Here is a 25814-nt window from a genome sequence, read left to right on the forward strand (position 1 = left end):
CTTCTAGTTCCTTTCATTCCTCTGGAATTAAATCCATACCAGAGAAAGAGTAAGGTAAAGACCTTGAATGACCTTTCTCATTTTCACTGAACTCTTGTAAGGATGATGGCTAAATGAAGCACTAATTAATTTGGGGTGGCTGGAGAGTGGGTATATAATGTAACAAAACACGTTAAATTACTTTTTAAAAAGTCACCTCTGGAAGCTCCATTTTGGATGGAGAATTGGGCTGAAGCCCTTTCCCTTTTCTCCTTTAGCTTCCAGGAGGTCCACAGCTTTGCCTCGGGCAGGGCTTTGCCATGGGGCCCACTGTGTGCGGCCATGGCCAGCTGCCACTCTCTGATCCTTCTCGATGAGACCATCCAGGGAGACCCTCTGGACCTCAAAATGTTTGAAGCCACCAACTGGGTAAGCCTCTGGCCTGCAGAGAATCTAAGAAGCTTCTTCAATGCTAGAGAAACACAGGTTTTATCACTGATAGTCAATACTTGTAAGATGTGAAGTCTTCAATAATGGAGGACATAGAGCAGTGAGAGACAGACCAGTGTGAGCCTCGTTTCCTTCCCTGTACATTGTATCTTCATGGTGGGGTTATTGTGATTAAATGAAATTATGCCCTTAAAAAATTCTGGTACATATCACAGGCTCAATTGCATGAATGTAATTAGAATTATTATGTAATTTTAGTTATTATTTCTAAATTTTCAGGTTGTAGTATGAGCAATGTCTTGTTTCAAAGTTTTCTAGAACATGGGGATGAGGGAACACCACTGCCCCCCCATGCTTAGGATAACTCATTGTTATCAGGAGTTTTATTTTTATTCATATTATATTGGTTTTGTTTCTAAGACTAGAAATAGTAAAAAGGGAAACATGAGCGCTTTCACTGAGACGCTAAAGTAAATTTAAGAGCAAGGGGTGTTGTTCAGGAAGAGGAATCTGGCTTTCCCAGTTCTAGTTTTGGCTCTGCTCTAGCTGAGCATTTGACCCTGTGAAGTTATCTCTTTTGTTGGGGCTACGTTCCCACGACCTTAAAATGAAGGGATTGAAGTAGACCAGCAGTGTTTACATAAAATGAAACAAAAAGAACCACACCTGGAATATTTTCTTAAAAGGAGACATTATTTAGATGCACTTTATAAAAAACGAATAGTTGGAGTGGCTGTGATTGAGATGGGGAGTAAAGGTAAAGCTTAGGGAACACACGGCCCCGCCTAACTCAGCCACAAGCCCACCACGCCTGTCCCCTGTAGCCAGGTCCCTGTAGCAGCTCTGGGCCCCTATGATACATGTGTGAGCCCCACCGAAGGAGACAATCCTTACGGTCCTTTTCAACTCTAGTAGGACATGGTTCTGTAGTGGTCTGATATGACTTTGCTAATCTTACCCTTTCTGGGTTACAGTTTCTGTATTTTTCAGTAAGGATTACAATTTCCTCTTTTAGATTTTTTTCAGCCACTCAATGAGATGGTTGCAAAGCATTTTGACATCTTTGGTAAAAGGCTCTTGTGACTATGATTTAGGGTCATCATTACAGCAATTACTGAGTCTTTACTGACCAGCAACCACGTACCGGTGCATCACAGTCCCTGCCGTACCTCACTGTGAGGACCATCAATTCAAATTAGACAGAAAGGGAAGAGCAGGAATGACAGTGGGCTCCAGGATAAAAAAAGACAGTAAGGTGCTTGCCTCACACAGAAATAAGTCTGGCTATCCATGCTCACTATTTTTGAGTCAAGCTCTTCAGAAAGAGACTGAGACCTTTACACAGCATGCTCCAACAGAGAAAGCAGGATAAATTGCATGAATAATTCAGAAGTGTTTGCCCTTGAAGTTCCGCAGCATTTTCAATGCATTTTTTTCCCCCTGTGATGAAATAAGACTGGTTCACCTCCATCTAGCCAAGGGAGGAGAACCGAGAAAACATAGAGGTGGTCTCAGGATTTTCTCAAGACGAGGGTTTGAGCATAGTATCAATAAATCTCTACAACAAAAATATTCCATTTGTGAAATAGGAAATGGCTACTTCTGGGGACAATTTCCACATCCGGGAAGTGCCGGCACACGCCATGGTAGTTAAGCCCAGCAAAACAGCCAGCCAGGTAAGCTTCATCTGCTATCCACTCTGAAATACCCAACCTCAAGGGGAAATTCCTGTTAGGCCCACACTTTTGAAAGGTCATAGACGTGTCTTCTATGACATGAGAAAACTGATGGGAACTTGTGTCTCTTATTTGCTAAAAACAGGATTGGGGGAGGAATAGTTAATTCCCAATAGGTGGAAGCTATGTTGTTGTGTCCTTCTCCATTCCCCACCCCTCAACCAGGTCCCAGTGGAAGGAATTGCAATCCTGCATCAGTTCCCATTCTCATCAGCCCTGCAGAGGATGACAGTCATTGTCCAAGAGATGGGGGGTGACCGGTTGGCATTCATGAAAGGTGCACCAGAGAAGGTGGCCAGCTTTTGTCAACCTGAGACAGGTAAGTGAACAGACTTGTACTACAGCTGGCTAATTTATATTTCCAGTCCAAATATGTCCCCTGAGCACTTGACCTATGAATCCAATTGCCTATTGATCATTGCCAATAGGATGACTCATCTACATGCCAAACTCAATACCAAAATTAAGATTATCTTTCTCACTTCCTGTATTTCCCATCTTGGTGAATGACACTACCATTCTCCTCTCCCCCAATTTGAGGTTCTTCCCAGATTTGTCCCTCTCCCTCAGTACTTCTGTCTTGGCAATTGCTAACCCATAGTCCTATCACTCCATCAGCTCAGGCCCTCATCTTCCCTCTACTGGATCACTTCAACAGGTGGTGAATTGACCCCTGCTCCCAGTCACTCCTACCCTGATTCATCCTTTATACTCTGACTAGATTGGGTTTTCCATCACCAAATATGACTATGTTGTCACTTTCCACTTTTCTTCTGTTGGTTGCTTCCCATAGACTCCAGGAATAATCTCAAATTCCTTTAAGATCTTATATAAGGCCTTCATGATCTGACTCCTATTAAACTTTCTAGATACATCTTACCACTCCTATCCTCACATCCTGTGCTTTTCCTGAGCTGAACTAACTACTCAAGGCTGTTTGTCTCATGTGTTCATGCCTGAGCACATGGTCCTCCCTCAGCCAAAATGTCCTTTCCTTTCCTTCATCTAACCACTTCCTCCCAGACTTGTATATGTGTGTCTAAGTGATTCCATAGCATAGCACACTGCAATTACTTGGGTCATAGAAATGATTTCATCCGATTACATTGTTAGTCTACTATTTGATACCTTAATAAACAGAGATTCTGCAGTTTAATCTCTGCAGAGCCAATGCCTGGCACATAGCAGACTGTCAGTAAATGTTAGTTAAACTGTAGAAATAAAGAATTATACAGATTTCTCACCCTTTATTTTTCTTCTTGTTCTTCTTCTTTGTCTTTGTTTTCATCTTCATCTTCTTCTTTCTTTAAATGTTTTCTTTTCAGTTCAGCTTCACTGAATACCAAGAGGTCATTCTTGACAAGGTAGTTATTTTTAGGGTGGGTTCCCACTGACTTGTTGTGTACCTTTTTAGAAATGTGGTGGTATTGTTTGTTTGTTTGTTTTGTGTTTGGTTTTTTTTTTTTTTTTTTTTTGCAAGAACTAGATCTGTTTCTCTACCAGTACCAACTGAGTAGTAAATGTTGCCTACTAATCTTGTGTTATTTTCTGAACAGTGCCAGCTAGTTTTGTTAGTGAACTTCAGATTTACACAACACAGGGCTTCCGGGTCATAGCACTGGCCTACAAAAAGCTGGAAATGGACCACCACACCACTGCCTTGACGAGGTGAGTGGGGAGGATTCTCACAAAGCAGGATGATTGGGTGGAAAGATGCACCAGGCTGGGCAGTAGACTCAGCAACATAGATTGCAGGATTCATGGGCATGAAATGCTTCTGAACCTAGTAGACAGGGATATAGTCATCTCTACCCTGTCTGAACCACAAAGCTGATGACTGGGAGAATTTATGAGAAAGGGCTGTTATACACTGTGAAATAGGATGTGGTTGTACAGCTTTGTGAAAACACATATATGATTATAAGCAATGTTTCATAGTGTGAAATTAAGGTCATGTCCTCATTTTGAACCAAATACAAGTAGCTAATTTTTAAAATTATAGTTGGTGAGTTAGTTGAAAGTTAGAAAACATAACATTTTAAAAATATCTTGATAAGAAATACACAACTTAATGAAAAACATATAGCTTAGACTTGTATAAATTAAGTAATGTCTGTAGGAAAACAAGAAAAAGCTTCAGGGTGGCCATTATAGAGAAAGCTCTGATATAATTAGATTAAAATAGGGATCCCCAAGGACTAAAGTTAACTCCTAGTTTAATTTTATCTGTTGTTTTATTTTCCACTGTGTTTATTTCACCTTCAATGCCATGTCCAGTGCTCTTTCCAGCCATTATTGTAACACTACTATGGAGATAATCATGGCTTATTTTGTTACTAAGGATTTTAAATTTGGGAGGTCTAACATATTTGTTTTCAACCCTGTCAGGCTCAACAACACTCTCTTATTGCAACTATATTTTGTACCACTTCCTCTTATATATTAAAATAAATTCATATGTATATAATCTGCACATATTCTTTGTAAAAAATAAACATGATTCCATCCTATACAGTAAAAATAAAAGCAAAAAATACAATGTATTACAAAAGTAACAGACAACTCAATAAAGCCCAGCTGACTCCACTAAAACAAAATAAAGCAATATGTTGCTTGCACCGTGTGTAGGATCATGGGGCTAGCAATGCAGACTGATACAGGTGTTATACACTGCAGTCTCAAATAGCACCAGCAGTCTTGCTGTCAGGGAGGTGACTGTGAAATGCTTTAAAACTCTCGGTAAAATCCTGAATAAAACAGTACAATCTCCTTTCAACTTACACAGTACTTAGGTTCCTGGAAAATTCAATAGAATATTAAAAATGTGCAAAATTACTTTGTGCTTATATATAAAGCAGAGCTATGGGAACTATAAACAATTTTGTTTATTTATCATAATATAGTTGTATTATATATACTATGATATACCATGCTATGTGGTATAATATAAGCAGGATAAGCCTATACTGACTTAGGAAAGTATAAACAACCTTTTATCATGAATGCCCTGTAAAATATTCAAAGGGCACCTGGGATGCAAGGTAATTATTCATTGTGCATTGGTCATTGCAGAAAATCTTGCATAAATGTCTTAAAAGTTCCCAACATGTCCTCTAGAGGCAGTAGTGCCACTGCTGAGAATCACAGCTGTGTCCTAACCCTGTCGTTTTGTGATTGGGCAGAGAGGCCCAGAGGCAGAAGTGACTCATCTAAAGTCATTGAGTATTAGATTCCTGGGCATATTGGGTCACTTTCCTCAAGGCCAGCTTAATGTGACCCTTAGCCAAAGGGTCACATTGACTATTGCAACTCTAAGTATTTGTTGTAATTTAATCAACTCAGGTCACTCAAATCATTGGTCAGAGAGCTGAAGTGAACTTTGAGATCAGATCTCACATTTTAAAGAAGAGGAAAGTTGAGCCCAGGATGAGGCAGAATTGGGAATGGAATTTTGTTTCCTGGGAGCCTTGGATTTTGTATCCAAGATTCTGGATACTATGCGGTTGCTTCTGATTATTATAATAAAATATGTGCATATCTACAAGTTTCAAACTCATGGCTTTGGGGCTTGTATTGCAACAAAGACTGATGGTGGAGACACATGGGCAATAGGGAATGGTGAGGGCTACAGCACACAGGAGAGTACATGCCCTGGCCAACAGCATTGAAATTCCAACATTTCAAAATTTGATAAGGTCCAAACACAAATTCACTAATTCAGTCTGACCTTGGGTCATCAATTTTCCCTTCCTGCGTTAAAGCCACGTCAGCACTACATCTTTTCCTAGCTAGGTTAATTTACCCAACCTTTGCTAATCCCTGATTGAATAGAACATTCTTTCTGTGGTGTTTGTGTGTATGTTTGTATGTTTGCTCAGAGTGCTTCCAGCACAGGTATCATAATTTCGTTGAGGGTTCTTGGCCTGCCTTGTGCATATTCATCCTTTAAAAATCACATGGATTTTAAGAACATGAAGTATAGTCACAAGGATGACAATGCTCCTTTTGTATTACACTCTTTATTCTTTATTATTTTTAGACTAGAGGCCTGGTGCATGAAAATTCATGCATTGGACAGGGGGTCCCTCAGCCCAGCCTGCCCCTCTCACAGTCTGGGAGCCCTCAGGGGCGGGAGGCAACCTGGTGATCAGGGGAAGCGATGCCCCCATCACACCTCTGCTGCTGCCACTGCTGGCAGCACAAGCCTCAGCCAGCCCTGGTTACCTGAGCCTCGGGTGGCCCTGGGTGGCTGGGGGGCTGGGAGGACTGGGGGACTCTGGAGGCAGGTGTGTGGCAAGGCCAGGCCCACTTGGTGCATGCCTGCCACCCTGGTGGGGTTAGGGGACTGGGCACCGCCATCTTTTGGCTGTGGGCGCCACCATCTTTGAGGCATGGCAGTCAATTAGCATATTCCCTCTTTATTAGATAGGATGCTTTGGGAGGAGGTATAGTCTATGCAGGAAGAAGAAAAAGATAGCATGCTATTCCAAAATGCAGAGCTTGAGACCCCTTAAGGGACTGCTTTTCCTCTTTATTTCTTGACTGAGACTGAATACTCATGAAAAGAAGAAACATGTAATATTAGAGCTTTAAGAGACTTTGGAAATACATTCATTTTGCTAACTTTTTTACAAAAGAAGAAATAGATCCTCAGACAAAGAAAGTGATTTACTCTTGGTCACACAGCAAGGTAGGAACAGAGCTGGAATTATTTATAACTCTGGACTCCTGATTGCTATTCATTGAACGCTACAAAGACTATGTGCCAGAGGAACCAGAATGTGAGTGCCACGGTAGACTGCAAGACTATGCCAGATACTGGACCCTCTGGCCATTTTCTTGGCCTGATCTAATGCCTTGTGGTTTGACCGTGTCATATCATCTCTGGACATATCTAAAGCCCGAGGCATGGATATGAGGGCCACTAGAAAGTTTGGAGGACCTAAATCAGGTATCAATTAAGTTATCCTTTAATGACCAGCTCAAATATCACCTCCTCTAGGACGACTTTATCGATCATTCCATCCAGAAATAATTAGGACTCTTATCTATGCATTATCATGATACCTTTCCAAGCCCTCTATATGTCCAAAGTGGTCAAGTCTGATCTTGTCCTCCGGACTGAACGTGGAATCTCTGGAGTCAGGAGCTACTATAGTCTCTGCATATTCTTCCTCCTTTCCTTAGTCCAATCTTTGCATTTTCTTAGGTGTTCTGTAAATGACCATTGACTTGACGGACTGACTGACTTTGATTTTTGTGAAAATCCTCTGGAAGTAGAATTTCTGAAAGAGGAAATGAATTTTTATAGGTTGCCTGGCGAAAATGGTAACCCCAGACACCAGAACCTAGGCAAACATTGGCTGAGCACCTCCTCTGTGTTGAGTACCACATGGGTGTTGTTGAACTTGTTGTTAAACCAGGTGGTTTTGCCCTCAAGAAAGAAATTGAAATAGAGATAGATCAGATAGATAAGAGTGATAATATATGGACAAATAAAATACAAGCAAATCTGAGATAGGAATAATATACTGAGGAAACAAGTATTTTTATCTAGGGAGACTATATAGGAAGTTGTATGTGCATTGGGCCTCAAAATATAGGAAAGATTTCCATGACAGACCAGGAGGAACATATAGTAACCTTTTTCATGAAATAAGAAAGAATGTCTCTGGCAGTCTAGAGCAAATGTTTAAAGATGGTCGAATACAGAGCATACCCATGGTGCGTGGCCCGATTTGGCTAGAGATTAGGGTGGATGAAGAATTTAGTGATAGATGAACCTGAAAAAACACTGTAGAATCCGATTGTGGAGAGAGTTAAATGTCAGGCTCAGAATAGGAAATGTTATCCTTCCAAGCCTACTTTGAGATGAGTAGTTCCAACTGTGTCCACTCCCTGCCACTCTGGATGTGTTAGCAGTTTTTTTGTGAGCATCATGCCCCTGGCCAATGTGAGGCACACATAGGCAGCAAGGTAAAGTGGCTTTTCTGGATATTGCTTTCATCTGTATTTCAGCTAGATATAGGCCATGCTGATGTCTTGCTCTTGTGTCTACTAGAGGTGTCTGCGTCTCAGATAAATGAATGTTGGAAGAATCTTTCAGCCCCCAACCCCAAATGCATGCCCCTGCACTTGGTCCTGTGGAATGTCTTGGAAATGTCCTTGCAGTGAATGGGAGCCTTAGAGACCCCACTTGCTGGAGAAGCATTCATACTCTATGTAGAAGAGCAATGCTACCCAGCTGACAGATAGAGGGGGGAGAGTGGACTTTAAAGAGAGACTACATTTTTGAGATTATGGCCTCTACCTTTGGGACTAAAATGATATTGATTATAGCGTTGGTTTCTAGAAGAACTGGCATTTTTTATTTTTCTTGTTCCTCACTTCTTTTTCATGATGCTTTGTACCAGAGGTAGAACTCCTCTCTGGTGATTGCCAGCAGTGAGGTAATGAAAATCACTGCAGCAGATGGAAGAGAGCTTTGTGGCCATTTAGGTCATTTTCTACAAAGGTTAAAGCCAATTTTTTGCTTAATAAGTACTCTCTCTTCCTCTTGATTTAGTCAGAGGAAATGTCTCAGTATCCTTATGTCCCCTTCCTGTCTGGATAGTTCCTAGCACATATTCAGTACCTTGGGAATGATGCTTGAATGAGTGAGTCAGTACCACTCTAACAAAAAGATACTTGTCTTTATTTTTTTGCTTGCTAACTGTAAGAAGGACTATGACATGTTATTTCTGTTCAATCATTATATATATATATATATATATATATATATATATATATATATATTTCCAGGGACCAGGTAGAAGCAGACCTGATATTTCTGGGATTGCTGATCTTGGAGAATCGATTGAAGGAAGAGACAAAACCTGTCCTGGAAGAGCTCATCTCAGCCCGGATAAGGACAGTAATGATCACAGGTATCTAAAAAACAGTAGAAAGCAGTAAGAATTTGATGTGGAAATAGAGATTCACTCACTTTGCAAATATGACTACCTACTATGGAGCAGACACTATTCTAGGTGCTGGAGATGGGCAACAAAAAGGCAACGTTATTGTTCTCACTGAGCTTCCTTTCAGGTGGGATGAGATAGAAAGTCAATCAATAAATTGGCAATCAAATAATCAAATAAATGGCTAGTAATGAGAGTTATGAGGTACATAAAACAAAAAAGGGTGATGTGGCAAAGTTTCCGACTGGATACCTTGGATGAGGTGTCTTATCTGGGAGGAGACACCTGAAATATCACTTGAATGAGAAGATTTAAGCCATGCAAAGATGATGATTTCATTGTCAAATATTAGGAGAAAAAGAATGCTTAGTCAACATGATCTGTAAACTGCACTCAAAACCCACCAATCATGTTCTGCAGATTTAAAAACAATGCTGTCCTGTCTACTTCTACTCCCAAGCCCCAAATCACACAAATAAGGGAGAAGTGAGGAAAGATCATGCAAATGTGTGAAATTACCTAATGAATGCTTCTGAACAGGGAAGAAATGATTTCCTAATGCATTCATATTTTTTAAGTGTGTCTTCCCTTTCCCTGATCTCATAGACACATTCAACTCTATTAATTGCGTTACCAAGATAGAATATTTCTCCACCCCACATCCCCTGAACCCGATTCTACTGTTGGGAACTCTAGAATATTTTTATTTTCCCTTCTCCTATTCCCATCTCCACTATCCAAGAGACATTTGGACAATGTTTACTCTCTCCCTTTCCAGTCCCTCTATCCAACTTTTAGGTGTTGCTGAGTTAATTTATTACTTATTAAAATATCCCCTACATTATGATGCCTCTGTTTCAAAAATATTTAGCACTATATTCACGTTCTCATAATCTATCCTTAATCATTTAGACTTAATGGAGAAACAAGGGTTGATTACCCTCCCTCTTTACTTCTTCCCTCATATTAAATTTCTGTTCTGTTTCTTTCCTTGCTTGGTTATAATATTTTTCTCAAGATTTGTCCTTGGACAAGATAGAATGATGATATGCTCTCCGATTTCTTACATAGCCTGGAATATCTCTTTGCTCTGACAGTTGAATGAGTATAGAATTTTTGGGTTACAATCCTTTTTTTCTTAATAATCTGTAAGTGTCTTTCCTTTGTCCTTTGCTTTTTAGTGTTGCATATTACAAGTTCAATGCCAGTCCACTGTGGGTGGCTTGTTCCTTTCTGCATATGATACTTTTCCTCTAACTTTGAAGTTTAGAAATATTATCAGAATATGCTTATAAGTTTCTTTTTTCATTAATTTGGTCTGGAACATAATGAGCACTTTAAATCTGTCTTCTTCCTCACAGGAAATTTTTTTCTATTGTTCAAAAATTTCTTCTATTGTTCATTTAATTATTGCCTTTATTCTTTACCTTTCCTATTTCCCTTTTAGAGTTTCTATTATTCATATGACAGGCCCCCTGCATATACCCTCTCAGTTTATTATCTTTTTTCTTTTGGCGGGTATGTTTTTATAATTATGCTTTGTGCTTTAAGATTTTTTTGTACCCAGTTTATTTAAACCACAAGCTCAGGTCTCAAAAATGACTATTATCTTCACCAAATCACCTGCTGAATTAAGTTCTTAAATCATGTTTTGTGAGTGGTTTTAAACTTTTTAAAATTTATATTTTTTTAGTGCAGTTTTAATCTGTCTCCTGCAGCTACTCTACTTTACCAATCATATATTCTGGCTGTTTCTCCTTATCTTTTCTTATTTAGCTGCTGGGGTTTCATAAATAGGTTGTTATGTAGCTTTGTCAAATGACTGAGACTCAGGCCTCGGTTGCATATTCTACACAGTAGAATTCCAGTGGCTGGTAGATGCAAAAGGGGCTTGCATTGCAAAGCAGAACAGCTGCTGATGTCCTGCCGAGGCAGGTAGAGGAAACCTCTTAGCTCTCAACCTGAGGGTACAGCATCTCCTTCCCACCACTTAGACTTTTGAGGATCCTCATAAAGTTTTGGTAGAAACCTGTGTTAAGGATAGCGATCCAGATCTTATATTATTTATTGTTCAGTAACTCTAAAAATGACAATATCTGTACCTACCCTTTCAAGAAGCCTTACAACCAGAAGTGTTCTTTACCTTCGCTCCTTTATAGTTGTCATGTATATGACAATGAAAACTCCACCAGGCAATGTTAAATTTTTTACTTTCAACAGTCAAGAATTAAAGAACATAAATGAAGAAAAGTAGACTTATATTTACCCCAAATTTTATTATTTCTGTTGCTATGTTTTTACTCTTCATATTCTAAGTATCATTTCCTTTTAGTTTAGAGACTTTCTTTTAGCCAAGTTGGTGTGGCTCAGTGGTTGTGTCCACCCATGGACCTAGAAGTCACGGTTTGATTCCCAGTCAGGACACATGCCCAGGTTGTGGGCTCGATACCCAGTGGGGGGCATGCAGGAGACAGCTGATCAATGATTCTCTCTCATCATTGATGTTATATCTCTCCTTCTCCATTCCTCTCTCTGAAATCAATAAAAACATTTAAAAATTAAAAGAATTTCTTTTAGCATTTCGTTTTGAGCATGTTCTTTAGCAAAAATTATCTTAGTTTCTCTTTATTTAATGTCTTTATTTTTACTTTATTCCTAAAGGATATTTTCATTAGCTAAAGGAGTCTGAGCTTATAGTTTTTTTCTTTCTGTACTTTAAAGATGTCATTCTACTGTCATCCTGCCTCCATAGTTTTTAATCAGAAATCTGTGATAATTTTCATTAGACTCATATTTTTTTTATATACTGTATTGGTTTTCTTTTCCTATCTGCTTCTAAGTCATTTTCTTTATCTTTTGTTTTCGGCAGTTTGATTATGTGTCTGGATGTGGTTCTCACTGAGTTGTTCACTGAGCTTCTTAAATCTGTGAATTTAAATTTGTAAACACATTAGGAAGTTTTCTGCTATTATTTTTTCAAAAATAATTTTCCTATTCCAGTTTCTTTCTCCTCTTTTTGGAGGACTTTAATGACAAAAATGTGAGTCTTCTTAATATTTTTTCAATCTCTTTTATTTTATTTTAAGATTTTTCTCTCTGTTCTTCAAATTGCATAATTTATATGGTTCTATATTCAAATTCATTGACTCTCTTCCTCATTGCCATTCTATTGTTGAGTGCATACAGTGAATGTTTAAAATTTCAGTTATTATATTGTTTAGTTCTAAAGTAGCTACTTGGTTCTTTTTTATAGAATATACTAGAGGCCTGGTGCATAGATTCGTGCACTGGTGGGGTCCCTCAGCTTGACCTGCACCCTCTCGCAATCCAGGACCCCTCGGGGATGTCAGATAGCCAGTTTTGGTCCAATCCCCACAAGCCCGATCTAGACAGCAGGGAGCCCGATCCTGTGTGTTGAGTGTCTGTCCCCTGGTGGTCAGTGTGTGTCACAGCAATCGGTCATTTGGTCATTCGGTTGCTTAGGCTTTTATATATAGAGATACTTCTTTCTGTTGAGGACTTCTATCTTGTCATTTATCTTAAGAGGATTAATGTGGAGGAGGCTTACAATAGCTCCTTTAAAACCAGTGTAATAATTACAACAACTGGGTTATTTTGGGACAGGCAATTGTTGATTACCTTTTCGTGAGAATTGGCCAGACTTTGAGGTTTTTTTGTATATTGAGTATCCTAAATATTCCAAATATGATTTTTTGAGATTTTGGATACTGTTAAAATTCTCTGAAAAATGATTTTGGGTTTGGCAAGAAAAACTCAGAAATATTGGAGGTGATTAATATTGCCTTTGTTATTCTTCTTTGGGTTTGTTCTGCATGTGCACAGCTCTGAGTTGGGCTGGGGACTTACATAGTTCACATAAAGAATTTGTCTCCTTATCTAGGACTTTCTTTTCCAGGATTTCCCTCATAACTCTCCAGCCCCAGGCACCCCTTTTCCTAGTTCTTCTGGCCAGAGAGGCTAGGTTCTCAGATATTTTGCTACCTGCTCAGCTCTAGGGTTAAATATGTGAAAAGAAAAAGAAAAAAAGCTGAGAATCTTAGCACCTGGTAGATTGTTTCTCCAAATTTGACTCTCTTTCATATTCTACCTTCTTATGTTTACTTTCAAGGTCCTTGGGTAGTTGCTCTTTGTATTTTTTTCTCAGAGTTTTCCATTGTTGTCAGTGAGAGAGATAGTGGGATTACTCTCCATCTTTGCTGGGAGTGGGACCACCAGATAGTATATAAAACCAGTAGATTCTTACTAAATGTTTACCAAGCTGTTAAAAAATGACAGAAGTAAATTAGAATTTTGCCCTTTTGTTTTTTCTTCCCACTCTATTACAAAAATATAAGAAGTAACCAGATGAAAAGCAGCAAGAACCAGAAAAGCAACCATGGAATCAAGGAAGGTCAGGGCTAAGGGAGACCTTAGAGGTTATTTCTCTTCACACCTATAATCAAGACTTGACTCCTTATCCTAGTTTTCCAGGCCCTCTAAGAATTTGTCCTATCTCTTCAACCTCATGTTAGGATGGTCTTCCTTTCTTCTAGGTGACAATCTTCAGACTGCAATAACAGTGGCCAGAAATTCTGGAATGGTTTCTGAAGGCCAGAAAGTCATTCTCATTGAAGCGAGTGAAAGTACTGGGTCCTCATCAGCATCCATATCTTGGAAATTAGTAGAAGAGAAGAAACCCACTGCATATGAGAATCAGGTATTCTTAAAAACAGACTTCCAGCCATATTATCTAACTTGCTTCACAGTGTGGGTAACTGAGCAGCTTTGACTGGCAGAGGTGTATGGGTGACCTAGGGTCAACATACTTCTCCAAATCTCTCACACATGCAGTGTGAAGTGCTCAATTATATCAGTTTCCCATATCTTTCCAACTGAGCTTTAAGGTACAGTGCATTCCTGGGTGCTGGAAAGAATACATTCTTTTAAACTTAAAAAGTTTTTGTCTCTGTATGAGAAAGAATATAGTAAGGGGGCTCTGACTCCAACTCCCCGTTTTTGCCATGCTTGCCAGCCACCCTGTTGAATTCAAAGGGGATGTAATCCCTAGGAGAGATACCACTGTGTGAAATGGAAAATCAGATTGTATCTTCAGGGTAGGGAAGAAGTGTTATTCATTTATCTCCAATCTTGTCAGTATCCTATTTCTATTGTGTCCTTGCGGAACAATATTAATTCTTTAAGAAAAAAAAATTGTAAGTTCTCACTTCAGGGAGAGATTTGTTAAGCTACGGTGCTTTTGTATTTTACACTTGAAATGTGTGAAATGTGCTCTTCTCTGGGACTCACCGAGATCAAATCAGGATGAGAACAGGACATGAGTAAGTGTTATTCTCCTATTTACTATAGAGCCTGTGATGTGCAAAGATTGATCTAGCAAAGAGAAAGTGCTTCTCTGAGGAATCAGGACTGGAGTTTGACTTTTACAGAGAGACCCTGGACTGCCATAGTTGTCTTCTCTCAGAGATGCTGTGGTTCCTATCCACTCTACCAAGTCTGAAATAACTGTGTCTTGCTTTGCAGGACAATTACATTAACATCAGGGAAGAAGTCTCCGAAAATAGCAGAGAAGAAAGTTACCATTTTGCCCTAAGTGGAAAATCCTTTCAGGTTATAAGTCAACATTTCAGCAGCCTATTGCCAAAGGTCAGTTCTCAGAGGGTACTGATTTCCTGGTAAAGATGCTGAAATGTCATTTACAGAGCATGATCCTCAGTAATTTCACACCTCTAAATAGGTAAGATATCCCTATTGAATGTCTCATGAAAGAGGAAGATAGTTTTACAGAGGTTACTGTTGTCTCTTATCCTACTAGATTTAAAATAAGTAAACTTGCCGGGCCAGTGTGGCTCAGTTGATTGAGCATTGTTCAATGCACCAAGAAGTCTCCAGTTCAATTCTGTCAGGGTACAGGCCTGGGCACAATCCCCAGAAGGGGGCGTGCAGGAGGCAGCCGAATTATGTTTCTGTCTTATCATCGATGTGTGCCATGAGATGAAAAAGGTTGAAAATCAATAATTTATAGGATTAAACTAGTGACTTCTCAAGTCATCAGGATTGCTTTTGGGTAGCTGTCATTATATTGCCATGGTGAGGAGTCTCACAGTATAGTGGAAATTCTGCAATTATACAAGAAGACAGGCTTGAATAGAGGAATTTCGGTAGATTTTTCATAGAGGACCTCTACACAGAAAAGAGTCAAACTTAACAACTTTTCTGATGAAGAATAAACCCGTAGTGGGGGCAGATGATTATTTGTATTCAATTACTCACCATCTTAGCACTGCTTAAGAAAAAAAAAAAGACTTTGAGGCTTAGTAAACACTAAACCGAGTTTACTGCCAGGGAGAGCAGGGGGCAGGCAGCTCTAACACAGAGAAATTTAGATTCTATAGGATGGAGCTCAGGTGGAGGGGCTGGTAGAGGTTCTTATATTACCAAACCATCAATGTCCCATAGTCCAAATTAGGCTTGGGATATCAGCTGAATTTTACAACTGATCAAGCCCAGATGGTATGGTAAATCAAAGACCACAGATAGTTACTTTACTATTTCATCAGTAGGCAATTTTTTCTGCTAATTCTGAACAAATTTCTGAGAGGTAGTTGCCTCATTTTCTTTTCCTGAGATTCTTACAATTTAAGGTTCCATAAGATCAGGATTTTTCAGGACCACATTCTCTATGGCAGCTGAGCTAAATTAGTATAGGTCTTCATGTTCACCAAATATTTTTTTAATATTTTTTAAGATATATTTTATTGATTTTTTAGAGAGGAAGGGAGAGGGATAGAGAGTTAGAAACATTGATGTGAGAGAAACATTGATCAGCTGCCTCCTGCACACTCCCCACTGGGGATGTGACCGCAACCAAGGTACATGCCCTTGACCAGAATCGAAACTGGGACCCTTGAGTCCGCAGGCTGACGCTCTATCCACTGAGCCAAACTGGTTAGGGCTTCACCAAATATTTTTTGAAGTAGTCATCTTTATTGATTTTGGTCTTCCTGATCACCTATCTGATGACCTATGTCCCAATGCCTATTGTAAAATCCAAAGGAAGACTTCTTGGAATACAATTCTTTTTTTCTTTACCCTGTCAGTGTTATGAGTGTTATTAATTATTTCATGTATGACCAGCTGACATAAAAACTATTTCTTGTTTGGGTTCCTTGCAGATACTGATGAATGGGACCATCTTTGCAAGAATGTCTCCTGGGCAGAAATCCAGTCTGGTGGAAGAATTTCAGAAACTGGAGTAGGTTCTTTTCCTATTCAGGTGTGAAGTGCAAGGGCCATGGCAGTCAGGGGAAGAGGAAGAGGCACAGGAAGTCACTCTGTTTGGCGAGGACAGTGGTTCTTAACCTGGCTGCACACGTTAGTCACCTTGGGAGCTTTGGAAAAATAACAATTCTAATTCATTTGCTCACATGGTGCTTGGACATCATTATTTTTTCAAAACTCCTCACATAAGCCAATTTTTCATCCAGACTTGAGAAGCACTGACTAGACCAGTGATGGCGAACCTTTTGAGCTCGGCTTGGCGGCATTTTGAAAAACCCTAACTTAACTCTGGTGCCGTGTCACATATAGAAATTTTTTTATATTTGCAACCATAGTAAAACAAAGACTTATATTTTTGTTATTTATTTTATATATTTAAATGCCATTTAACAAAGAAAAATCAACCAAAAAAATGAGTTTGCGTGTCACCTCTGACACGCGTGTCATAGGTTCGCCATCACTGGACTAGACCATAAATGTCATGAAAAGGTAAGGTGAGAAACAAGCCTGGAAAGGTAATGTGCACTCAGCTCCCAAAGGGACAGGGAAATTTAGACTTCATTTTTACCAATTATTATCACAGTTATGATATAGGAAGATTTACATGACAAGAGATTCACATAAACTTCAAAATATTAAAACATTCTATGCCAAAGCATCCTCTTCATCCTAAATCAGAAAAATGATTTATCTTCCAACACAAAAGGTCTCCATTGATAGAATGGGCAGTCCAAATAACGTGCCCATCATTTGGGACCCTTTCTTTCTTTCTTTCTTTCTTTCTTTCTTTCTTTCTTTCTTTCTTTCTTTCTTTCTTTCTTCCTTCCTTCCTTCCTTCCTTCCTTCCTTCCTTCCTTCCTTCCTTCCTCCCTCCCTCCCTCCCTCCCTCCCTCCCTCCCTCCCTCCCTCCCTCTTTCTTTCTTTCTTTCTTTCTTTCTTTCTTTCTTTCTTTCTTTCTTTCTTTCTTTCTTTCTTTCTTTCTTTCTTTCTTTCCTTATGTTTTGGTAAATGAAACTCATAGAGTCCTGAAGGTTTCCTCTACTTCTGGTGCTGGACCACATAGATATGACTCCTACCTCTACTCACTGCAGCTCCATCCTGCTACTCACTTGATTAGGTCACTAGGCAAGCATTTCCATTCAGAACTCTCTGTCTTCTCAACATGGTTGAAAACTTAGACAGTAAACTAGTTGCCTTTATAGAGCAATGTGTGAAAAGAAGCACAGCAAGTTCTTTAAATGCATTCAGAGTGCTCTTTCCTTAAAAAGCAGACTATCCATAATCTTTGCCAACAATTTAACAGAGCAGTATTCACTCAGCCTCAAAAAGCCGCCCTGAGGAAGGGATGTATTTTCTTCAACTTCTGGGGCCGGCACTGAAGTTTTTGTTGCGTGACTGCTAACATGGCAGATTTTTTCCTTGTGTACTATTAACAGCACCAACAAGTAAGTTTTATTTATGATTTCAGAATTTATAAGGCACTTTCCCATATTGCACCTCACTGAATACTCTTAACACTGTGCAGGGGAGAAAAATGCTAGTCTAAACAGTAAAGTGATCAGGTCAACAATCTAGATCTTGCGGCTTCACACCCTGTGCCCTCTCCACCATGCCATGCTGTCTAACATATAATTGTGAGCATCCTGTTTTGCAGTTGACAAAGCTGCTTCCTAAACAGTAAAGTGCATCATTCCTGAATGTGCTTGGAGTCAGGAATGATGTCCTGGATTTCTTATCCATTGTAGGAACTGCTGAGTCAAATTTTACTTTTTAGTCAAACCAGACTATCAGGGAAACTCCATTAAAATAATAAGTTTAAACACTAAGCAATGAAGCTGATTTTATCTTTTTAATTAGAGAAATTATCATTTAAGATTGCTTTGATATATTCCACAATTGACATGGTTCGCCTTTAGTTACTTTGTAGGTATGTGCGGCGATGGAGCCAATGACTGTGGGGTAAGTAGTGGCCAGTGTGTGGGACCACAGTCTCACACTGGATTGTACTTGCCCAAAGACCTGCAGAGATAGTATCTTCTGGAATATACACTCTCTCTACTCCTCTTGTTGAAGAAACTGATGCTGAGCATTTGGGAGGGTTTTGGCCAAAGCTACATAATAACTCAGTGGTCATTATAGACTAAATGGGGTAGGATTTGGTTCTGAAGTCCCCACTTTTTTTACTGGGTGGCCCAGTGCCATCTCTTTCTTTTGTGGCAGGCAGGTCAAAGTCTGGTGTCATCTCCTAGCTAGTGTTTGGGCCCACAAGCCACCTTGTGGACAGGTTAACTGGCCCCTTTCTTATGAGGCCTCAGGAGAGATGTATGGGAGTGTGCACACACCGTAAGCTAACTCTTTGCTTTCAGGCTTTGAAAATGGCTCACGTGGGCATCTCTTTATCAGAGCACGAGGCATCTGTGGCCTCACCTTTCACTTCCAAAACTCCAAACATTGCGTGTGTACCTCAACTTATCAAGTAAGTAAGCACTATACACCAACATAGTTTTAATCTCTCCTGCCTTCTAGGTACAGATCCCACTATTCTTTTTATTTTATTTTATCATTTATTTATTTAAATTGTTTTTTTTTTCAATTACAGTTGACTTTCAATGTTATTTTGTATTAGTTTCAGATGTGCAGCATAGTGGTCAGACAATCACTTTATGAAGTGTTTCCTCTGATGTTTCCGGTACCCAACTGGCATCATATTATCAACTATATTCCCTTTGCTTTACATCCCATGACTATTTTGTAACTACCAATCTATACTTCTCAGTCCCTTTACCTTTTTCATCCAGTCCCTACCCCACCCCCACCTTCCTCTGGCAACCGTCAGTCTGTTCTTTGTAACTGTGAGTCTGTTTCTGTTTTGTTTGTTCATTTATATTGTTCTTTAGATCCCACATACCAGTGAAATTATACAGTATCTGTCTTTCTCTGACTGACTTATCAGATTCCATTGTTCTGCAAGTCAAAGACCAGAGAAACTTTGCATCTTTGGGTGGGGAGGTGCTTTGCAGGAGAATGCGGTCAAACATTCTACTTCCCAGTGGACTTCCCCGGAGTGAAAATAACCCTGGGAGAGCAGTAGCATTTCTAATAAAAATCACTGAGTAGGTTACTTTTAGAAAGTTGGAATCTGGCACTTGTTACTGCTTTGACAGTGTTGATCATATTATTATGATGATGATTATTATCTAAATGTATCTTCTTAGATGCTTGATAATGAGGAATTGAGAGAAATTTTCTCTCCCCATTTTCTTTCCTTCCTCTTGCCTCTTTATAGTGCGTTGGGATATCCTTCCCGTCTCTGGTTTCCAAAATATTTATTTTGGCTGCTTCTACTAAAATTTCCCTTGGTGCTTTATCTCCACCACTCCCTCAAATATATACTTCTGGTACATTCTTTAAATGACAGAGGTAGTTAGCACTGTGGTTGCTTTGGGTTATTATAACTAGTATCTATAATAATAAAAGCATAATATGCTAATTAGACCGGATGATCTTCCAGACGAATCTGGGGCTGCGAGGGCTGAGCCCCTTGCACAAATTTTGTGCATCGGCCCACTAGTGTGTTTATAAAGTGTTTTAATGCCTGTTTTCTTATACTTCAAAAAACCTGGAGATGTAGGAATGGTTGCTATTTCTTCTACAAATAAAGAAATTGAGGCTATGGGAGGGGGATGGGTTGAGGCAGGCAAAGGGGAGGGGAAACATAAGGACATGTGTAATAGTGGCAACAATAAAAAAAATTTGAAAAGTAAAAATTTTTAAAAAAAGGAAAGAAAGAAGTTGAGGCTCAGAGAACTACCCAAGCTGACACAGCCATATAGGTTTGGAGATGGTATTAGAATTAATTTTGTTTAAATGTGTTTTATCTACAAATGCCATACTCCTTTCCCACATTAAAATGATGATTTGGCTAGCTCCTTCCCATTTTTATTTATTTATTTATTCATCTGTTCAACAAACATTTATAATGTAGACACTTAGTGCCAGGAACAGTTGGAGGCAGAAGCGAGTAAATCAAACGTCCCTCCATCGCATGACGTTTTCCTCCAGTGAAGAAGTCAGGCAATAAACACACGCACAGATAAATCAGGGCCAATGTGAAAGGTAGGAAGATGACCAGGGAGGCGGAATTGGCTGTGCCAGGTGGTGTGGGAAAGCCTTTCTAAGGAGCTGAGGAACGGGAGAAACCATCTTCTAGGCAGAGCGAATGGCAGCAGCAAAGCCCTGGTACAGGAAAAAGCTGGGGGTGAGGATAAGGCTTTAGAATCCCAGGAAAGCATTACAACCAGAAGTAAATTTACACTACTTTTTTCCCCAAATGAAAGAAATAAAAGTAGCATTTTACAAGTAATTTATTTTATGCTTTAATATATATATATGTGTGTGTGTGTATATATATATATGTGTATATATATGTGTGTGTGTGTATATATATATATATATATATATATATATATACCCTTTACCCACAGAAAAACAATAGTAACAAAATGAACAGACTCATTGTTTCTAGTCTATTTAAATGTGATACATGACTAATTTGAATGTGTATATTATTTTAGTCCAGTTTTAGAAGAAGTTGGGACTCACAAATGAAATTTGAATGAAATATTTAGGCAAACTCCTGAAGCACTTGCATGAAGCTAGCCCCCAAACCTGCAATGTTACTTATAGTCCTTGGTTCACAGATGAAGAAACTGTGACCCAGAGAAGGGAAATGACCTTCCAAATCACATTAGTGAGTAGGTATGAGATCTGGGACCAGCCCAAGTCCCCAGACTCTGAGCTAAAATAATGTCTGCAGAAAGGATAAGAGTAGCTCTAAATCTGGCTCCCTGGTTGGATCAAGGCCCGTGGATCTTGCAGTGGAATTGGCCTTTCCTGAAAATGTAGTCATTTAGCTCGCCGACAGCCGCTCCCACTGGCTCGAGGCTGTCCCGTCTGTCAGGCACACAATGGCGTTAATCAGACTTTTGATCTTTTCTCCTGAGCTTAGCTGAACAGCACAGAATAACTGACCTCATTTTGTTTCATCACTTTCATTACTTTCTCGTTTCTTTTCTCACACAGGGAAGGACGTGCTGCCTTCGTTACCTCATTTTGCATGTTTAAGTACATGGCTCTGTACAGCATAATTCAGTATGTTGGTGTTCTGCTGCTCTACTGGGTATGACTTGGGACCTAGCCTCTTGGTTAGTGAGAACTGGGACAAGGGGCGGTGCACTCTCAACACGCAATGCCTCTTAAAGTGCAAATAGGAGATTGGAGCACTAATAGCCCCTCTAAAAATGATCGTTCATGTTTTGAAAATAAATCAGAAATAGATACATGCACACAGGAAAAGTTGTTGGTGTGAGTTCTCTGAGAGAGAATTATCTAGTGGTAGTTGAGGATCAGAAAGGAACACATCACTTTTTCTCTCGCTGTTGCTTTCACCTGCTTAGACCAGGTCTCTATCTTTCCAGTCCAATGTGGCTGTCCTCTTGCATACCACTCATTAAAGAGATGATTCTCTGATTGGGTGCTGGACTGTTTCAAAACTGACTTTCCCTGGAAAAATAAGGTCTGCTTATTAATGTTTGCCAATTTTAGTGGTGTAAATACTCCCGCCATGGCTGGAGTCAAGTGATCCAGCTGAACATGGAGTTGGGGAGACAAGTACAATAGCATACTTTATGTAGTACTTGCACCATATAGATACAAGAGTTACAAATAATCTCAAGAACATAGATAACAGTAAAATATAGGGAAATGATTGGGAAGTGCCAACTTTTGAGTACTATTGCCTCTGTTTTCATTATAATTTATTTAACAGTAAATTTGTATTATTTAAGATTTTATATAGGCTGTGTTTAACAACCAGGTCACAAAATTTCTAAAAATCTAGCAATAGACTCTTATGAGCTAGTACAAGCCAGCATATTACTGACTCTGCACATAAGGATTTAAAAATTGACATATTGTATCACAAAAACACACACATAGGTCTTGGGAGATCTTTTACTATTTAACCGAACATAAAAGGAGAATATCCACGACTACTGCTTGTGGACTGAACATGTGGGGGCTTCTTATATTAGCTATCACAGAGAAAGGGAACTCTGTTTGTGCTGGAGATATCTAGATTTATCTCTATGTCTTTCCCTCTTGCTCCTGGTTTGAAAGTTTTAGCTCTGTTACCTTTGGATTACCTATGTCTTTTCCCACTCACTAATGAATGAACTGGAGAAGAAGTTATTTGTAGAGATTTGATTCTATTTTTAAATCACAATAATTCTTGCTCAAAACTAGAGTTAAACATAGGTCATCATTATGGCCTTTCCACCAAGGGGTAAATTACTTGAAATATGTAAGACATAAAGAACATCAAGGTGCTTTATCAGAGACTTTCTATCAACATCCAAGAAAGCAAATAGTTGGTTCAGTTGTCATTTTCCATCAGTAAAATTTAGGTAAGATCACCACACATTTGTCACTTGTTACTATTGGGAATGCACTCTTTTAGTGTCAGATGACACCCCAACTTTTCTGCTAACAAGTAGAGAAGAGAGCAGAGATGAATCTGGGAGAGTGAGCTATTCCCCTCAGCAAGGGGAGATAGTGATGCACAAAGCACCCAGCCCAGAATGCACATGATCGGGGCCTCCTGGTTGGACAGGATTTCACAGCCTTGCCTTTGGCACTCCCACCAACATAAACAAACAGGCCTCTGACCACACCATCTTCTAGGTAATTTACTTGACAATCCTAAATTGCCATGAGAAAGTGAATGCAATTGATGTCAAACTTCATCCAGAAGGTCACAACTCTTTTGAGCTGTTTTCCTTTTTATTTTCAGGAGACCAACAGCCTGTCAAATTACCAGTTTCTGTTCCAGGATCTGGCCATTACAACTCTTATTGGTGCAACAAGTAAGAAGTTTTTAAATCTTTCTTCCCAGAGGTGCTCCCGAGAAGGCCCCCCAGGAGGGGAGGGCAGCAGCTGCAGCAGATGTGATGTTTGACTTATTCCCAAAGGTGTATACAGAGGGGGAAAGAGGAAGCAATCCTCATTTTTGAGTGCTGAAAAAAAGTGCTAGCAAAGGAAAAGCTGGCTAGTCATTTTGCTGTTTTTCACAAAAGGTGGAGCGTCCATAAAGGTCACGAAATATTAAAAAACAAACAAAAACAACACCTTGAAAATAAAAAATGCTGGCTTTGGTGTGCTTTTACTAGTAGGTATAGTTATAAGTGAAATGTGCTTAACATATATCTTGTATGTTTTTCATCTCCAAATCCTAGCTTCACAAGATCTAGAACAGAGAAAAGTCCTCTTGCCATTAAGCCACTCCCACTCCCACCTTCTAACTAAAGTGAATGTCTTTACAATTTCCCTGCTATGGGATTTTCTTCCTACCCAAGCACTAACAATCATCTTTTCCAAATTCTCTGCTTTCCTCTCTGTTACATATAAATGCCAACAGCCCCACTTGTTCTTTAAATCCTACCTCCCCTTACCTTCTTAAGAACTTTGTTCATGGAATAATCCCTTCCTCCATCATGGTCATCTTTTCTCTGGGCTACTGGATCATTCCCATCAGCATATAAATATATTTCCATACCTTCTTTCTTTAAAAGTTCTTCCTTGCCCAGCAGGCATGGATCAGTTGTTGAGCATTGCCCCAAGAACCAGGTTATGATTCAATTCCTGGACAGGGCACATGTCCAGGTTTTGGGCTCAATCCCCAGTAGGGGGTGTGCAGGAGGCAGCCGATCAATGATTCTCTCTCATCATTGATGTTTCTATTTCTCTCCCCTTCTCCCTTCCTCTCTCTGAAATCAATAAAAATATTTTAAAAATAAATAAAAGCTCTTCATTGATGAAAATCCACCACTATCTGCTGTCCCCCTTATTGTCAAACTTCCCAATTAGTTGTATATGCCCACATTCTCCACTTGCCACCTCTAATTTGATCATTTCAATCAGCCAGATTCTGACACTTAAGGACATGAATTTGGATGCTTGGTCTGTGCTGATGTTTGGGAGGGGATAGAGTGGTAGATGGGCAAATGTTTAACAAATGGCTTCCCCTCCCCCCCCCAAATATGATTTTACATATATGCACATAAATTTATCATAAACTTTACTGAAAAGAAAAATGTGTGGTGAACAATTTTCAAGTAATAATCAAATATACAATGTCTTTCTTGTAAATTCCAGTCTGTCGATTAATTCTCACAAAATGCTTTCACTGAGTTTTACCAAATTCTCGTATCCATAGTCAACCTATGCTATTGATGACTGAATTAGTTTTCACATAAAACTGTCTTGACATTTTTCTTTCCCTGAATGACAAAACAACAAAAACTTATGTTGAAATTTTAGCCATCCATCAGCGATGCAAACCACTTATTTCTGAATTAGATAATGAATTTTGAATGCTGGAAGAATATTTCCTCGGTAAAAAAAAGAAAAAATTTGTTCATGATGTAATGACTACAGACATGACACACTTTTAAGTGTACTCTCCATTATTAACTTCAAGAACATAGATAATTCTAAAATATAAAATAATTTAAAAGTTATCAGTTTTGAGTGTTCATTATCTTTGTTTTTTAAAAAAATATATATTTTATTGATTTTTTAGAGAGAGGAAGAGAGAGGGATAGAGAGTTAGAAACATCGATGAGAGAGAAACATCAACCAGCTGCCTCCTGCACACCCCCTCCTGGGGATGTGCCCGCATCCAAGGCACATGCCCTTGACCGGAATCGAACCTGGGACCCTTCAGTCCGCAGGCCGATGCTCTATCCACTGAGCCAAACCGGTTAGGGCTATCTTTGTTTTTCATATATTTATTTAATTGTAAGTTTACATCCCTTATTTTTTCTAATGGCTGCGTTCAATAATTGGCTTGCAAATTTAGCAGAAATTGGCCTTGGTGAGCCAGCTCCATCCACCACTGGCTGGGAGGATGCATGCTACTGATGCATGAAAGGGTACAAGTCTCCCATTGTCTCTTTACATGCCTCAGGGTCTTGCTTCCACATTATTTCTTCTTATATCTTCTCATCACAATCTTAACAACCATCATGCCAACTTATTTTAAAAACTTGTTCAGACTGTTTTTGGAGAACGTGTTCACGGGGAGGGAACTACCATCATTGCTTCAGCAGCCACCTTACTGATGCTGCTCTTGTCAAGTCCACCAGTGACTTCCGTTGACGGCAATGGCCACTTCTCTTTCCTGATTGTACTTGAATCTCTCAACAGCACACTCCTTCAGCAGAAGGTTTCTTCTCTTGGATCTGTGATACCACACACTCCTGGATTATCTATCACTTTGGTGAAGACAGTTTTCCCATTTCTTTTGCTGACCTCTGCTTCATTACCTGTCTTC

General features: G+C 39.4%; 1 protein-coding gene across 5 annotated transcripts in view; it reads left to right on the plus strand.

The window, feature by feature from the left end:
* The window catches only part of ATP13A4 (ATPase 13A4), a 118593-nt gene that overhangs the window by 70112 nt on the left and 22667 nt on the right, over positions 1–25814 (plus strand). For 3 of the 5 annotated variants that reach the window (XM_070406547.1, XM_070406549.1, XM_070406548.1), the window contains 12 exons: positions 258–408; positions 2019–2105; positions 2331–2484; positions 3722–3833; positions 8967–9091; positions 13678–13841; positions 14666–14788; positions 16318–16397; positions 18340–18382; positions 18790–18899; positions 21506–21602; positions 23274–23346. In XM_070406547.1, the coding sequence (XP_070262648.1) occupies positions 258–408; positions 2019–2105; positions 2331–2484; positions 3722–3833; positions 8967–9091; positions 13678–13841; positions 14666–14788; positions 16318–16397; positions 18340–18382; positions 18790–18899; positions 21506–21602; positions 23274–23346 (1319 nt within the window). The remainder of the gene's footprint in view (positions 1–257; positions 409–2018; positions 2106–2330; positions 2485–3721; positions 3834–8966; positions 9092–13677; positions 13842–14665; positions 14789–16317; positions 16398–18339; positions 18383–18789; positions 18900–21505; positions 21603–23273; positions 23347–25814) is intronic. The other 2 variants (XR_011470313.1, XM_070406550.1) reach the window with 1 other exon arrangement.

This window comes from Myotis yumanensis, unplaced genomic scaffold (genome assembly GCF_028538775.1).
Source record: "Myotis yumanensis isolate MYYU_CA2020_CCGP unplaced genomic scaffold, mMyoYum1.0.hap1 SCAF_2, whole genome shotgun sequence".
Classification (NCBI taxonomy): domain Eukaryota; kingdom Metazoa; phylum Chordata; class Mammalia; order Chiroptera; family Vespertilionidae; genus Myotis; species Myotis yumanensis.